Source organism: Geotrypetes seraphini, chromosome 7 (assembly GCF_902459505.1).
Source record: "Geotrypetes seraphini chromosome 7, aGeoSer1.1, whole genome shotgun sequence".
Classification (NCBI taxonomy): domain Eukaryota; kingdom Metazoa; phylum Chordata; class Amphibia; order Gymnophiona; family Dermophiidae; genus Geotrypetes; species Geotrypetes seraphini.
The window spans coordinates 52,506,413-52,521,548 of NC_047090.1; the positions used below are offsets into that span (position 1 = coordinate 52,506,413).

A 15,136-nucleotide genomic window follows, 5' to 3' on the forward strand; every position below is an offset into this window, starting at 1 on the left:
AACCCCGCGGGTCCCCCATCGTCCCCGTTCAGCTCTCTCTCCTGTGCACCCCCTTGGCCCCCCGTAGATACGCTACTGGCCCGGGCCCCCTGTCAGCTCCAAGCCCCTGAATGCAGGACTGGTAGTACTGCCCTGATGGCGGCCCTGTGTGTAGTACTCTACAACAGTGTTTTTCAACCTTTTTTGGGCAAAGGCACACTTGTTTCATGAAAAAAATCACGAGGCACACCACCATTAGAAAATGTTAAAAAATTTAACTCTGTGCCTATATTGACTATATATAAAGTAATTCTCTTGAATAGGAATCAAATAAACACAAAGAAAGTATTTTATAATTACTTTATTATGAAATATTAAGTAAACCGGGCAACTACAGACCTGTGAGTCTTACGTCTGTCCCTGGAAAGATGGTTGAAGCACTGATCAAGGATAGCATAGTCCGGCACCTAGATACACACGACTTGATGAAACCCAGTCAACATGGGTTCAGGAAAGGGAAATCATGTTTGACGAATTTACTTCAATTTTTCGAGACCGTGAACAAGCAAATTGATAGTGGAATGCCGGTGGACATAATATATTTGGACTTCCAGAAAGCATTCGACAAAGTTCCACATGAAAGGCTTCTCAGGAAACTACAAAGCCATGGAATAGAGGGAGATATACAAAGGTGGATAGGCAAATGGTTGGAAAACAGAAAGCAGAGAGTGGGCATAAATGGAAAGTTCTCAGACTGGGAGAAAGTGACTAGTGGTGTGCCCCAGGGCTCCGTGCTTGGGCCGATCCTATTTAATATTTATATCAATGACCTGGAAGACGGAATATCCAGTGAGATCATTAAGTTTGCAGACGACACAAAGCTATGCCGGGCAATCAGATCGCAGGAGGATAGCGAGGAACTCCAGAGCGACTTGTATCAGTTAGAGAAATGGGCAGATCAATGGCAGATGAAGTTCAACGTGGAGAAATGCAAAGTAATGCATTTAGGTAGTAAGAATAAGGAATACGAGTATAGAATGTCAGGCGCAACTCTGGGTAAGAGCGAACAAGAAAAGGACCTGGGTGTACTGATAGATAGGACCCTGAAGCCGTCGGCACAATGCGCGGCAGCGGCAAAGAAAGCAAACAGAATGTTAGGCATGATAAAGAAAGGAATCACGAGTAGATCGGAGAAAGTCATAATACCGCTTTATAGAGCAATGGTCAGACCACACTTGGAATACTGTGTCCAACATTGGTCTCCCAACCTAAAGAAGGATATAAAACTGTTAGAGAGGGTGCAGAGACGAGCAACGAAGTTAATAAGAGGTATGGAGAACTTGGAATATGAGGAACGACTCAAGAAACTAGGACTGTTCTCCCTTGAGAAGAGAAGGCTGCGAGGGGACATGATCGAGACGTTCAAAATGCTGAAAGGCATCGATAAAATAGAGCAGGAAAATAAATTATTTACATTGTCCAACACGACACGGACAAGAGGACATGGTTTGAAGCTAAGGGGGGACAAGTCCAGGACAAATGTCAGGAAGTTCTGTTTTACGCAGCGAGTGGTAGACGCCTGGAATGCTCTCCCAAAGGAGGTTATCAAGGAATCCACTGTGCTGGGATTCAAAGGCAAATTAGATGCACATCTCCTTATGAGAGGCATAGAGGGATATGGGTGACTAAAACTACATCAGGTGTATACCTGACTGGGCCTCCGCGTGTGCGGATCGCCGGACTTGATGGACCATGGGTCTGATCCGGAGATGGCAGTTAAAAAAAAAATAAAAAATAAAAAAAAAAAAAAACAGAATAGTGAAAAATTATAAAATACTTTATTCAGTGCGAAACCTGGGCCTGTTTGGCTGAACACAAAGCTGATATTCTGGCTGGAATCGAAGAAAGACACACACGTAGCTCTTCGTCAACAGCTCTCAGTCTCTCTCTGTATTTGGTTTTTATAGCATACAAAAATAGACAAATATACCCTCCATCCTTTTTATTAAACCACAATAGCAGTTTTAGCGCAGGGAGCTGCGCTGAATGCCCAGCGCTGCTCTTGACGCTCATAGGCTCCCTGCGCTAAAAACCACTATTGCGGTTTAGTAAAAGGTGACCATATTGTAAAATATAGATAGCAGATATAAATTCAGAACTGTGCATAGTAAGTGAAGGAAAGTTTTCATCTCTGGGAATTTACCCAGTTAACTATTAAGTTATTTGGGCAAATTCCTTTGAAAACTGTGGTAATACTGCCTCCACTTTGCTAAATTTAAAATAAAATCATTTTTCCTACCTTGTCTGGTGATTTCTGGTTGCACTTTCTTCTTCTGACTGTGCATCCAATCTTTCTTCCCTTCTATCAGCCTGTATGCTTTCTCTCCTCCACACCTCATTCCCTCCCCCAACTTTTTCTTCCTCTCTCCCTGACCTTTCTTTCTTTTTTTCTGTTTCTCTTCTTTCCTTCTGTTTCTCTGCCTGCCCCCTTTCTTTCTTTCTCCCTGCCGTTCCCCAAGCCACTGCCGCTGCCATCGGGGAACAGGACCCACCAATGGATAACAGGCCCCAAAGCCGACGCCGACGCATGCTCTCCCTGACGTCAATTCTGCAATCTGATAGGAAGTTCCGCCCAGCCAGGCAGCGATTGGCTGGCCCGAACTTCCTCTCCGACTGCAGAATTGACGTTGGGGAGAAGAAGACTTATCGGCTCGATAGATTAGATCGCCAAGACAAAGTGAATCCTGGGTGATCGACTCACTTTGCCTTGGCGAGCTACTGGCGCCCCTGCCTCGGGCCCCCTGTCAGCTCCGGGCTCCTGAATGCAGGACTGGTAGTACTGCCCTGATGGCGGCCCTGTGGCACACCAGGCAACATCTTGCGGCACACTAGTGTGCCGCGGAACAGCGGTTGAAAAACACTGCTCTACAAGACACACTGTAGGTTTTCAGATATTTTGTATCTTCAGAATTACTGTGCAGTTCATGGGGCAGATTTGAATCTTCAAAATAAAATGCTTGTCTGTGAGCTGCTTTTAAGCACAATATTTTGTTTAGGAATATTTCCCTATGGTATTTAAAGGAGAAGTTTGGAAGAACTTCAAGGAATATTACCTTGTAAGATCTGATAAAGGATTACATGTGAAAATAAAATTATAGCTGTTCCTCTTTGGAATCCGAGAGTTAAAGGGATCATAGCCCAAACTTTGGCATTTAAGAAGTACTGTTTAGTGGGGAAAAATAGAGATACAATCATGTATACTGCTTACATGCATGATGGTAGAACCAAAGCTGTAATAGGTGAACAATATTCTTAGTGTCACATGAATTGAGAGTGCAGGATATTTAGTTTATAAAACTTTTCAGAAATTTTAAAATCTTTATTTTAACAGTGCTAGAAGACACAAAGTCGTTGTTGGAAAAACTGATTTGGCTACAACTATTCCAGGCAACACCCCTCTTAAAGTGAAATCTGTGTATATATATGAAAATCTGAGAACTGTTCCTCCCACCAATGATATCATGTTGTTGGAATTAAAGGAACCTCTCGTGTTAACAGGTACGAAATATACTTTGTTTCATGGTGTGTTATCGATTTATTACAGCAGCATTTTCTGGGTATGTATGGGAAAGGAAGAAAAACTAATTTGGGAGCTGCTTTTCCTCTCTAATGCCTAAGTACATAATTTATAAAAACACAAGCACAGTTTTTCTTATACTATGAAAGACATATGTAAAATAGCAAACAGAAGCCAGAAGATGTTTCTCAGAAGTAAATTGACTCCATAGTTGTCATAGTTTCCAGGAGGAAAAACCCAATAAAAATTAGATTTTCATGAAAAACTGTCATACATGGGGACCATTCAGTCACTCTGCTTCTGTCCATAACCAGTTCTCTGCTACTGTGTATTTTTAAATTAGGAAACATTTCAACGGTTTGTTTACCTGAAAAGAATGAACAAATCAGAAGTAATACAAAGTGCGTAAGTGCAGGATGGGGAACAATTAATCCAATGAGTAAGTATTTCATGTGCCGCTATAGGTAATGTATACTGAACAATGTTCATTTACTAAGTATTCATGTAAAGGCGAAAATAGCAAGTGCTTTCTGGTTGAACAGGCTTCTCCAGCCTATTTAATGGGAGTATTGGGGAGTGGAAAGTCTAAAAGATTTTCCATATATACAAATTCAAGCATTAGTGGAAGCTGCTTTGGATGAAATGAAGAAGAGAAAAAAAAAAAAGAGACAAGCTTAATGATTCAAAGTACAAGCCTACCAGCTTTTGTTTCTTGTAAGGCTTGGTTGTCAATTATGAGTCTAAAAATTCCATTAATATAATACACCAGAACACTCATATGTTTGTATATAATAATAGCACTCGCACCTCTTCACTTTACCCGTATCACATCCACCACTTAAACAAATTCAGACTGATACAACTTTTGAACACATTTTTTGGCCACAGCTGTATTTACAATTCCAGATATAATAATGTGGTACCCCAAATCATCCTAGCCCTTTTTCCAAGTCGGCCACTTACTAACAATCTTCACTGCCAGCTAGTCAATGATGACCTAGTTACCTTGTAAATATTCACAAAATTGTATTCATGTTAGATATATACAGTATTCCTTCCCCATAAGACCCCCTTTCTCATCTGGCCCCTCCACTACTTGTAGTGGTATCGCACACAAGTATTCCACACCCATAATTCTTTTAAACAAATAAACTGAATGACCACCTAGAAGAATCCTATTTCCGTCAAAGCAGTGACAGCTAAAGCTTGTCACTGCCCCCCACCCCCGCCAACAACCATAACTCATCTGTAGCCAAAGGAATCATCATAAATTGATTCCAACAAATCTTGAACTGTAGATAAAAATATCCAAACCAATATTAGATAAATGAATACTATTCAGCTGGTGAAGTCCTGGACAGTCAACAGTTAACAAATCATGTGTCAAGCAATACCCCCCCAAAAACTCACAAATTTAGACAGCTCTAAATTGACACGCATCCTAAGATGCTCTATACCTTTAACACTGATGGCCTCTTTCCTCACCAAATGGGGAATAATTTGTGATCATACTACCCAAGTACAATGAAAAAAATAGGACAACTGAAGAAAATCCTGCTTCATTTATCTAATTAAATCAATCCCTTTCACCCGACATAAATAATTGCCCCTTAACTGTGCTAAAATTAAATCAGGATAAGAAAAACAATGGGCATCATGTACAGTTGACAGTAATTGGTTCCACTGCATTCCACAAATTCCCAGCTTGTGATGCCCAAATGAGGGAGGCCACGATTTGACCCCATCAGGATTCCACTGCATGTTTTCCAGCCCAAAATATGGAGGAGTGACTGCAAAGCCAAATGCAGATGTTTACAGGCAAACTGCGAAGCACAAACTAGCAAAGAAAAGGAACAAGGAATTAGTACGATGCATCCCTAACAGTGGTTTAGTAAGGGTGAGCGATGCCTGGGCTGGAGGCGCCCCTCAACCTGTATCCACACCGCCGTGCGTCCCCCTTCTTTTTTATTGAGTATGAGCAGCATGCCCACGTCAGTTGGCTCTCTGTTTGAGGTCACTTTCAAAGTGCAGGTCCGGGAAGTGACATCAGAGAGAGCGCCAATGCTGACATGGTCAGCAACTTTGTACCAGGGAAGTAAAAAAAGTACATGGGAAGGCAAGGGGTGCATGCATATGTGGTAAGGAGAGGAGCAGCGGGGGCGGAGAGGAGGAAGGGTGCCACACCCTTAGGAAGACAGCGTCCAGGGTGGACAACTCCCCGCCCCCCTTACTATGCCACTGCATAGCCCAAATACCTATTGGAAACCCAGCACCCCAGATGGCAAATAAATGCTGGGGACCTACCCCAGACCACTGCAAAAGATGCTGTGCCAATCAAGAAAGAATAGGTCCCAAATAAGGATGGTTCTAATCTCACATCACCCAATGCCGCCTTTAGTGCTATACTAAACTGAAAATGAGTTTAAAGGAGTTCCATTAGCATGAACAGGCCAATATAGACCACCTATGGGCCGCAAATTAGCATAAGAATGAGTCAAAGACGCAGGATAAATGGACAACTGGGATGACTGCTGCAAATGTACCTACATTCCCTTTCCATGCTGATCTGTCTTAGATTAGTGAATACAAAGACGAAGGTCCCTAGGGAAAAGAATCATATCGGAAAACAAAAGCCTAGACCAACCCTATGTACTTTTGGAAGGAGCTACTAACTCACTCAACCACATAGCTCCAAAAAAGATTACAGCAAATGCTAAACAAACCTCAAATCTAGAAGAACAAAGCTGCCCCAAGACACCAAATGCCTCCAAAGTCTTAGGCAAATGTACTCTCTGAGCACTTGCCGGAACTTCCCCCTGCCCATACCCTGCCAACTGCTTACAAATTAGAAGTCATTGGGTCGGTCTGGCCCTACAATTTAGACACAGGCAACCCTAGCCAATGACTGAGTCACCATCCCAGGAGACCACCCAGTCCCTTTAGCAATTAAATTAATTTAATAACACACTGCTCATCCACTGAAAACAACATTCTCCCATTTAATAGCTGTGAAAAACACTCAAATTGAAGCCACCCGGCACAATAAGATCTCCAAGTACTAGATGCCAAGGAATTCTTCAAGAGCGCTGAAAACAGTCCAGGAATCGCTGCTATAAAGCCACAGGAGCCAGTGCCCAAAAGCACACCTACTGAAAGCGAGAGAGAGTATCCAAAATTTCATAAAAATGGCAAGGTTCAGACTTCACTCCCTATGTCAAATTCATCTAAAGACAAGATAAGACTACCAAATACAAAAGCTCCACAGCTTAAACTATTGTAGCATTATCAGAAAACAAAATCAACCTCTTATTATTCAAGTGCTCACCCCGGTGACAGGTCAAAAGTGCGTGACGACAAAGGCGCGCTGATGAAAAACAGTATTTTAAAGGGCTCCGACAGGGGGCGTGGGGGTGTGTGGGGGGGAACCCCCCACACCCCACCCCACCCCACTTTACTTAACAGAGATCACGATGGCGTTGTGGGGGGTTTGGGGGATTGTAACACCCACATTATAAAAAAGAGGGAAAAAGTTAAGTTTCCAGTAAATGAGGGAGGTTACAACCCCTCAAACTCCCCACAAAGCCGGCGCGATCTCTATTAAGTAAAGTGGGGGGGTTCCCCACCAACACCCTCTGTCGGAGCCCCTTAAAATACTGTTTTTCTTCAGCGCGCTTCCGCCTTGCGCTCAGTTGTCTGTGCTGGATTGTCGTCGCGCCTTTGTTGTCACGCGCTTTTGACTATGAACCGCTCACCCCATAACTCAAGAACTACCCACACAAGGAATAACTCAAGAAAGGCCACATTTGAACACCACCCCTTATTCTTCCACCAATCCAACCAACCCTGAGCACACCAGGCTCTTTGAGAATAAATTCCGAAGCCCAAACCTCCTGTCGTATCTAAGCTAAACTAAACCTTAAGCTTATATACTGCATCTTCTCTATAAATATAAAATTCGACACAGTTTACAAAAATTAAAAGAGAAGTACAGTGAGAATTGGTGGAGAGGGAAGAAGAAATTTACACTTTAGAAAATAGCCAACTTTTCAGGTGTTTTTGAAATAATTGAAAACAGCCAAAATTGCATAGCTGGGTGGGAAAATTGTTCCAAAGCTCAGTAGTTTTGAAGAAAAGAGATTTCCCGAATTTTCCAATGTAGATAATGCCTTGTAATGAGGGGAAAGATACAGGAAGCTGAGGCCACACACAAACACCATGAAAGCTAGCCAAAAGTCTGCCATAAACAAAAATCATCCTGGACTCACTGAGGGATGGAAATATGATAATGCTTCTTCACCACCCTTTTTATCAAAAGTGCTAAATAGAGTGAAAAATCTCTTTCCATGGGAATAACGTGGGAAGCAAAATTAAAACAGCCAACCAAAGATTGAATTTCACCTAATGTCAACTTGTGTTTTCATAGTACTACATCAATTTCTGCTCTCAACATTTCCACCTTATCACCTAGTAATTGAGTTTCTATCTGCACTGAGACTATTCTATCCCAAAAATACCAACCAAGTACTGGGTCCCTCAAATTTCTCAGCAGCCAATGGGACACCTAGGTCACGTATCACCTCATCCAAACACTGCCACCAAATACTGACATTGAACAGAATGAACCACCCTACCATGTAGAAAGTCATCCAGGTAATGCAGAATAGAAGTACTCCTTGAACACTGCTCCGTCGCCTAATGTCAAAATATGGAAAAGGCCTCAAAATGTGCACAGAAAATTGAACTCCTCATTGGCATGCATTAATCAAATTAAAACTGCTCATCAAACTTAAAAGCCCATAAAGTTGTGGATTAGGAATTGATTATCATATTATTATATGATAGATAAGGGTGGGGAGGGGGGGAAATAAGAGAATATTATATGTATCATTGTTGATTATTAAATGATATATTTATGGTTATTTGTTTGGATATGTTATCACACTTATTATAAGTTTAAAAATGAATAAAGATTAAAAAAAAAAAGGAATTGATTATCAGATAGAAAACAGAGGGTAGGCTTAAATGGTAATTTTTCTCAATGGAGTTGAGTAAACAGTGGAGTGCCACAGGGATCTGTACTGGGAACAGTGCTATTTAACTTATTTATAAATGATCTGGAAATTGGAACGACGAATGAGGTAATTAAGTCCCCTTTTACTAAACTGTGTTAACGTGTTTTAGCACCAGGAGCCTCACTGAATGCTGTGTGCTGCTCCCAACACTCATAGAGTTGGACGGTGACAGCTAGGAAGCTCAGAAAAAATAACGGTGAAAGGCTGGTAAAATACTGCCCCACTAATGTAACCCCCCTCTTTTTTTCTGTACCAAAGTGCTGAGGATCCTAAACTGTAGTCATGGTATCCAAGTGGCTTAGCTCAACACCCAGCCAGAAAAAAAAAAAGGAAAGTCAGAAGAAAAATGAACACTAGCCACTCTTAACTTGGATTTTAAGAGAACTGGCTAGGATTAAATGTTTTGAAAATCAGATAAAATATACAAAGGTTATAAACATTGTAATGAATAGCCAGACTAGATGCAAGGTGCAAAAACAAATTTATTGCACCAATTCAATAATTTGTCTTTAAAATGGTTAAAAGCAAATAAAATATTTTAATAAGTTAAAAGTGCTTATCATTATAATTTAATAACATATGCCTAACTGGATCCAGTATTCTAATATTCTAATGTGTTTCAGCATTCACTATTTATCACTAATACATACTGATGACTGAACAACAGTGTTTCCTTTACAGTACAGAAACCTTTCTTTATATTACATGGTTCTCAGGGTCATAAATGCCATTTAAAGTCATAGAGTCTTAACTTCAGGTAGGCAAAGTTGTTCTTAGTAGAAATTAAAATGACTTCTGTCTTTGGTGAATTTTACTTATCTTTGTTCTTCATTCTTCAATCTTCAGGCCTCTTTCCTTCATCTGTTCTTCTCACTACACCTCTCTAAGTCAAATAAAAATAAGAGGAAAAATACCCTCACTCCCTATATGTAAGTATCTTAAGTTTGCCTGTCAGTTCAGGAGTTTCTATAACTGGAATTCTATCTAAACTATTTTTTATTTTCCTTAAACTAACTATTGTAGCAGACTGAATTCTCTTCACTTACATTTTTCCATTTTCTTAGGCAGACATTGAAACAACACACAACTTTCTCACATACCAATTTGCCTTAAATCTGTTCCAAAAATCTGTTAGTCATGCACACAATTTTTATTAAAGTTTCATTCATATACCTCACCTTCTATCTCACTTACTCTCATTTACACACAGAACAAAACCAGAACCGTTTTCCCTTCTTCAAAGACAACTCAGTCTGTTTAACTGTCACAAGCCAGTTGATGTCCCTGCAGACTTGTGCAGCCAATCAGAAACATTCTTACATTAGCATAGATTCTCAACACATTCTAATCAATATCTTTACTAAAATAGCACTGCATTAGGAAACTACCAACAGCACCTCTGCTGAATGTGGGCTCAACATTCCACAACACAACACCAGCACAAATACTCCACAGTATCTGACACAACACATGGCCATATGCCTCTGGAAAATGGATCAGGTATTTAATTTATATTATAACCTTGGTTATACTAAACCAGATGGAGCATGTGTTAAAGGCATGTTAAGTTTTGTGAATCTTCCTCTGGGTCAGCTATTAGCCAAATTTTTAAATGCTAGAAAATTCAGGGAACATATCTATGTCCTATATGAGAGGGACCAAGTAATTACTGATTCCAAGGAGCTGCCAATTTTATTTGAATAATTTTATTCCAAATTATTTCCATCTGAATTTCTTGATAAATAGACCATTTAACTTTCTCAACTTTCTCAGGAAAAACTGGACATACCCATCACAGGTAAAGAACTTCTTAAAGCTATTTCAACCCATGCATACAATAAGGTGCCAGGTTCTGATTGTCTGACCAGCTAATTCAAGAAATTTGGCACTCAACACCTCATTTGTTAAATTATTTTAATTTCATTAAAGATCACACTGCTAAACATTGTAGGTTTTCAGAAACTACAATCATTCTGCCCAAACCTGGTAGAAACACAAAGTTCAGAACTACATACTCATTTCATTAGTAAACTTGGATATAAGATTCTGGCTAAAATCCTGGCTAAGTCAACTCAATACAAAATCAGGGAAAATGCTAGTTTTGAATGTAGAGATCAAGGAAAATTAATGTATAGTATAATGTAATGTATAGTGTAATGACCCCTATTCAAAATTGAAGTTAACGTGCTCAGATGTATAACCTTGCCAAGGACTGAAGCCCCTATAGAAAGACCCACCACCCAATCATTGCATATGTGATAAAGTGCAAAAAAAATATTTTCAAGCTGTGACTGCACAATATTTGGTCAAAATTTTAAAAATTTTCTCACAGACCATGTTTGCTATCTTTTTCAAGTAACCCAAAATAGAGTAAAATGCTTGTCTCAAAACGAGTGGGGTGGTAAGTCCGATTCAAAATTCCCACTCTTAACATACTGTGAATGAAAGAAATATCCTCAGAAAATTAATTGGTTTCAAAACATAAGTTATATTAGCATTAAAGGCAAACTTATAAGGAAGGTACCTGTCAGTGAAAATTGTCTGTGAAAATTCTTGTCTTCATTCTACAGTTGCTCAACGAGTGAAACAAGCTGTCACTGATTTAAAAGCTCAACAACGTCACTACGTTGCTGAACATGACGACTTTCACAGAGCAAAGCCACATGATAGGCTGGCAGGAAAAAAGGACCGACGAAAGAGGGATTTATAGAAATTCTCACCATTCTATCTCACTGTTTAAACCTCTGGGGTGGCGGGTGTTTAATTTGTAGATCCACTTTTACTCCTGGATCCATAATGTGTGTGCCAAGTTGCCCCCTCTTCTTAAAATGGGTATGACTAAAACAGAAAAGCTGAGATCACCAAGATCCTGGGTCTTATTGGACCAATGTTGAACTGATGGGGCATCAAAGTTTCCTGCCCAAATTTTACTTAGATGTTCCCCAATGCATATACTCCTGGCAGTTTGTTCAATGTAATGTGACAGGGACATTCTATTATGTATATTACCCCGCTAGTCTCAAAGTCTGATGTCCCAGGAGATGTCCACTGGAGGAGGGTTTAAACTTTATTTTGAGTTCCCTACAGTTCAGGGCTGGAAGGGATTGATAACCCTACTGTTCACCCTTTAGAGGAGATTTACAAGGAAGAAGATTAGCAGAGATAAGAAATCTATTCCCAAATGCATTAACCTATCTCCTAATGAAGACATATAGACATTAAAGAATAGAGAGGAGAATGGTGACCCTTGGTGGACTCTGCATGGATTACTCCAATTACCTGAAAGAGTATGATTAAATCAGACTTGATAAGTTCATATTGTGAGAAAACCATGGAGCCATTTCAACACTTCCATGGCAACACACAAACTATTAACATAGTCTTAACACCATGAGAAAGATAATAACATGGGACGGCACACACTGCCCATTTTTGTGCTTTCTTAACGATTGGTTGGTTAATCTCTTTCAAAGAATCTATTGCTCTTGTCATGAGTCTTGTCGATGAAATCCTCCTTAGATGAACATAATCTTTTAAGATGCAAGAATTGTCCAGTAGGTATATTGTCTCTTGAGATCTTTTGGGTGGAAGCTGTCATATCGCAGCAGATTATTCTGTCTGTTTGCTTCCTATAAATTGTGGTAGAAAAAGAACCATTTTTTAAAGTAATCATAATATCTAAAAAGGGGAGCTGCTTGGTATGTGTTTGAGATATAAATTGTAAGTTGACATCACATGTGTTTATCCAGCGCATAAAAACATCCAACTCTGTTTGTGTACCTGCCCATACTGCAAAAACATCATCAATGTATCTCTTCCAACATATTAAATGTTGGAAATGTTCAGAGGCCAGCAGCGTGCCCAATTTTAAGACAAAATGGGATCGTCACGTGGGTTCTCTTCACAGAGAAAGGTAGGGGAGGGTCATTAAGGTGGGCAGACTAGATGGGCCATGGCCCTTATCTGCCGTCTATTTCTATGTTTCTAGAAGATCATTTTCAAATCTAGTTGCATACAGGCATACAATGGATGGAGCCATTTTCGCATCCATTGCTGTGCCCTTTATCTGTTTGAAAAAACACTGGCCAAATTGGAAGTAATTCATGTTCAAAGCTATCTATGCTGGGTTAACCAGCAACTCTACTCTCCTAGTTTAGATAGATCTAAATTTTCCAAATGTGTTCATATTATAATTACCGCTGACCATTGGGGAATATTTTTATATAAGGCTATGTCCAATGTAATTAAAATAGCATTGGAAGAAAACACCCCCCCCCAACCCGGACATCTTGCAAAAATGTAATCATATCTGTGGTATCTTTCACATAGGACGTTATTTTAGGTACCTCATGCTTGAGGATGGCATCAATAAATTCAGACAGGTTCCAATAACAAGCCAATTCCCGACACAATTGGCTTCCCTGGTGGATTTTCCAAATACTTATGAATCTTAGGAACCAGATAGATAACTAGGATCCTAGAAAGTTTCCTATTGAGAAATTTGTACTCTCCATCATTGATCACCCCATTTCCAGAGTCAATATTGTAACAAAATGTGAGAAATCAAATCTACAAGATCACTCATAGGATCATAATCTAGTCATTCATAATAGGATGTATCTAACAGTTGTCGCCACACTTCTTGTATATACTTATCTGTATCCATGACCACAACTCCACTTTTGTCAGCCAGACGTATAATAATAATAACAGCTTATATACCGCAATACCGTGAAGTTCTATGCGGTTTACAAAAGATTAAGCAAAGGTACAAATTGACTGACTTCAAGAGGGGAAGAAGAAAGAGAAGTAATTAGACAGGAAATTCATTGTTGAGGAGAAAAGTGATCAAAAGGACAGTAGGTCCTATTGAGAGGAAAGAGATAAGTGGATCAGTTGTCAAAATGTTTTAGGAACAGGTGTGTTTTTAGACGTTTCCTAAATTCCTCATAAGTAGAGGGTGAAAGTAATTGTTCTAGGTCTTTACCCCATGATGCTGCTTGGTGTGAGAGAAGGAATTCATGGTGTTTTTTCAGTTTGCAACCTCTCACTGGGGGGGAAACGAAGTTGAAATGTGAACTTCTCTTGTGTCTGTTGGTTGAGAAGGAGAAAAGGTTAGTAATGTATTTGGGGGCAAGTCCGTGTAATGCTTTAAAGCAGAAACAGGCAAATTTGAACTTTACGTGTGCCTTCATCGGCAGCCAATGTAGCTGCCGGTAGTAGGGTGTCGCGTGGTCAAATTTTTTTAGTCCAAAGATTATAGTTGGAATCCTTAGCCAGCTAGGTAAGTGCTTATCTTTGTTAATGAGTCAAATTAGACTGAGTTCTCAATTGTTGAGATTCCATAATTTGTAAATCTTTTTCCACCAATTGTTTGAACACCTTAATGTGTGGATCGATGGGACCCAGGGGGGCACCACATGGAGGGTGCCTTCAATGTATTGGTAATGTTCGTAGAAGTGTCTTGAAAAAAGTGCTGCAATCTGCACTTTCTTATAATTTGTACAGAGCAACCTGTGTGTCAAGGGTATCATAACAATTGATGGGAACAAAAGAAAGGCCCTTGTTTAATACTGAAAGTTCTATATCGCTGAGAGGTCGCTTGGATAGATTATATGCATTCATATTTCCTGGTAGGTTTTTGTGCACTTTCGATCAAACCTGTCTGGTGGTATTGGTTTTTTGAGCACGTGGCAAAAAAGGCTTGCTTTGTGTTTTGTTGTCATTATTGTTCTGTATAGTGACCCACACTTGCCAGGTGATATATCATCTTCAGAAGTATCACTTGAAGTTTGCGCATACGTAGGCCGCTTAGTACACCTGTTGGTTTTGGATTTATTTATCCATGTGCAAACGTAACCTTTTGCATAATCCATTGTGTCTCATTGTAGTTTTTTAACTTTTGTCTTCCTCAGCTCTGTTCTTAAATAATCAATTTTTTAATTGAAATCGTGTAATTGTGCAGTAAACATTTCACATGAGCTATTAGTCTCCAGACTCTAGAGATGTGTTTGGTAGTCTCCTTTGTACTGATCTAATTCAGACTTAGTAGTTTCAATAATTAAGAGCATCAAGTCCAACAAGCATTTTGTAGGATTGCATTCCATTTCTCCAAAAATACAGAATTGTCCAAGAACAGTCTAGGTCTGGGGTAGGCAATTCCAGTCCTCAAGAACCAGAGCCAGGTCAGGTTTTCAGGATGAATATGTATGAGATAGATTTGCTTGCATTCCTCCTTGAGATGTAAACCTATCTCATGCATATTTATTGTGGATATCCTGAAAACCTGACCTGGCTCCGGCTCTTGAGGACCGGAATTGCCTACCCCTGGTCTCCACCATGTAGCATTATCATATGATACAATTCTGTTTGGTATGTCATTGAGAACAAAAAGTCAAATTTCATCAAGCAATAATAAACGTCTATTGATTATGACAGGAGTCGCCATGCAACATATCACCAGTAACTGGAAAAATTACAATAATCTTAGCTATACATTCTGGTGGAA

The 15,136-nt window shown here is 39.8% G+C and overlaps 1 protein-coding gene across 3 annotated transcripts in view; it reads left to right on the forward strand.

Annotated features, from left to right (window-relative positions):
• Positions 1–15,136, forward strand: part of OVCH1 (ovochymase 1) — a 413,341-nt gene that overhangs the window by 377,683 nt on the left and 20,522 nt on the right. For all 3 annotated transcript variants that reach the window (XM_033953446.1, XM_033953447.1, XM_033953444.1), the window contains 2 exons: positions 3,371–3,537; positions 3,900–3,995. In XM_033953446.1, coding sequence (XP_033809337.1) covers positions 3,371–3,537; positions 3,900–3,995 — 263 coding nt within the window. The remainder of the gene's footprint in view (positions 1–3,370; positions 3,538–3,899; positions 3,996–15,136) is intronic.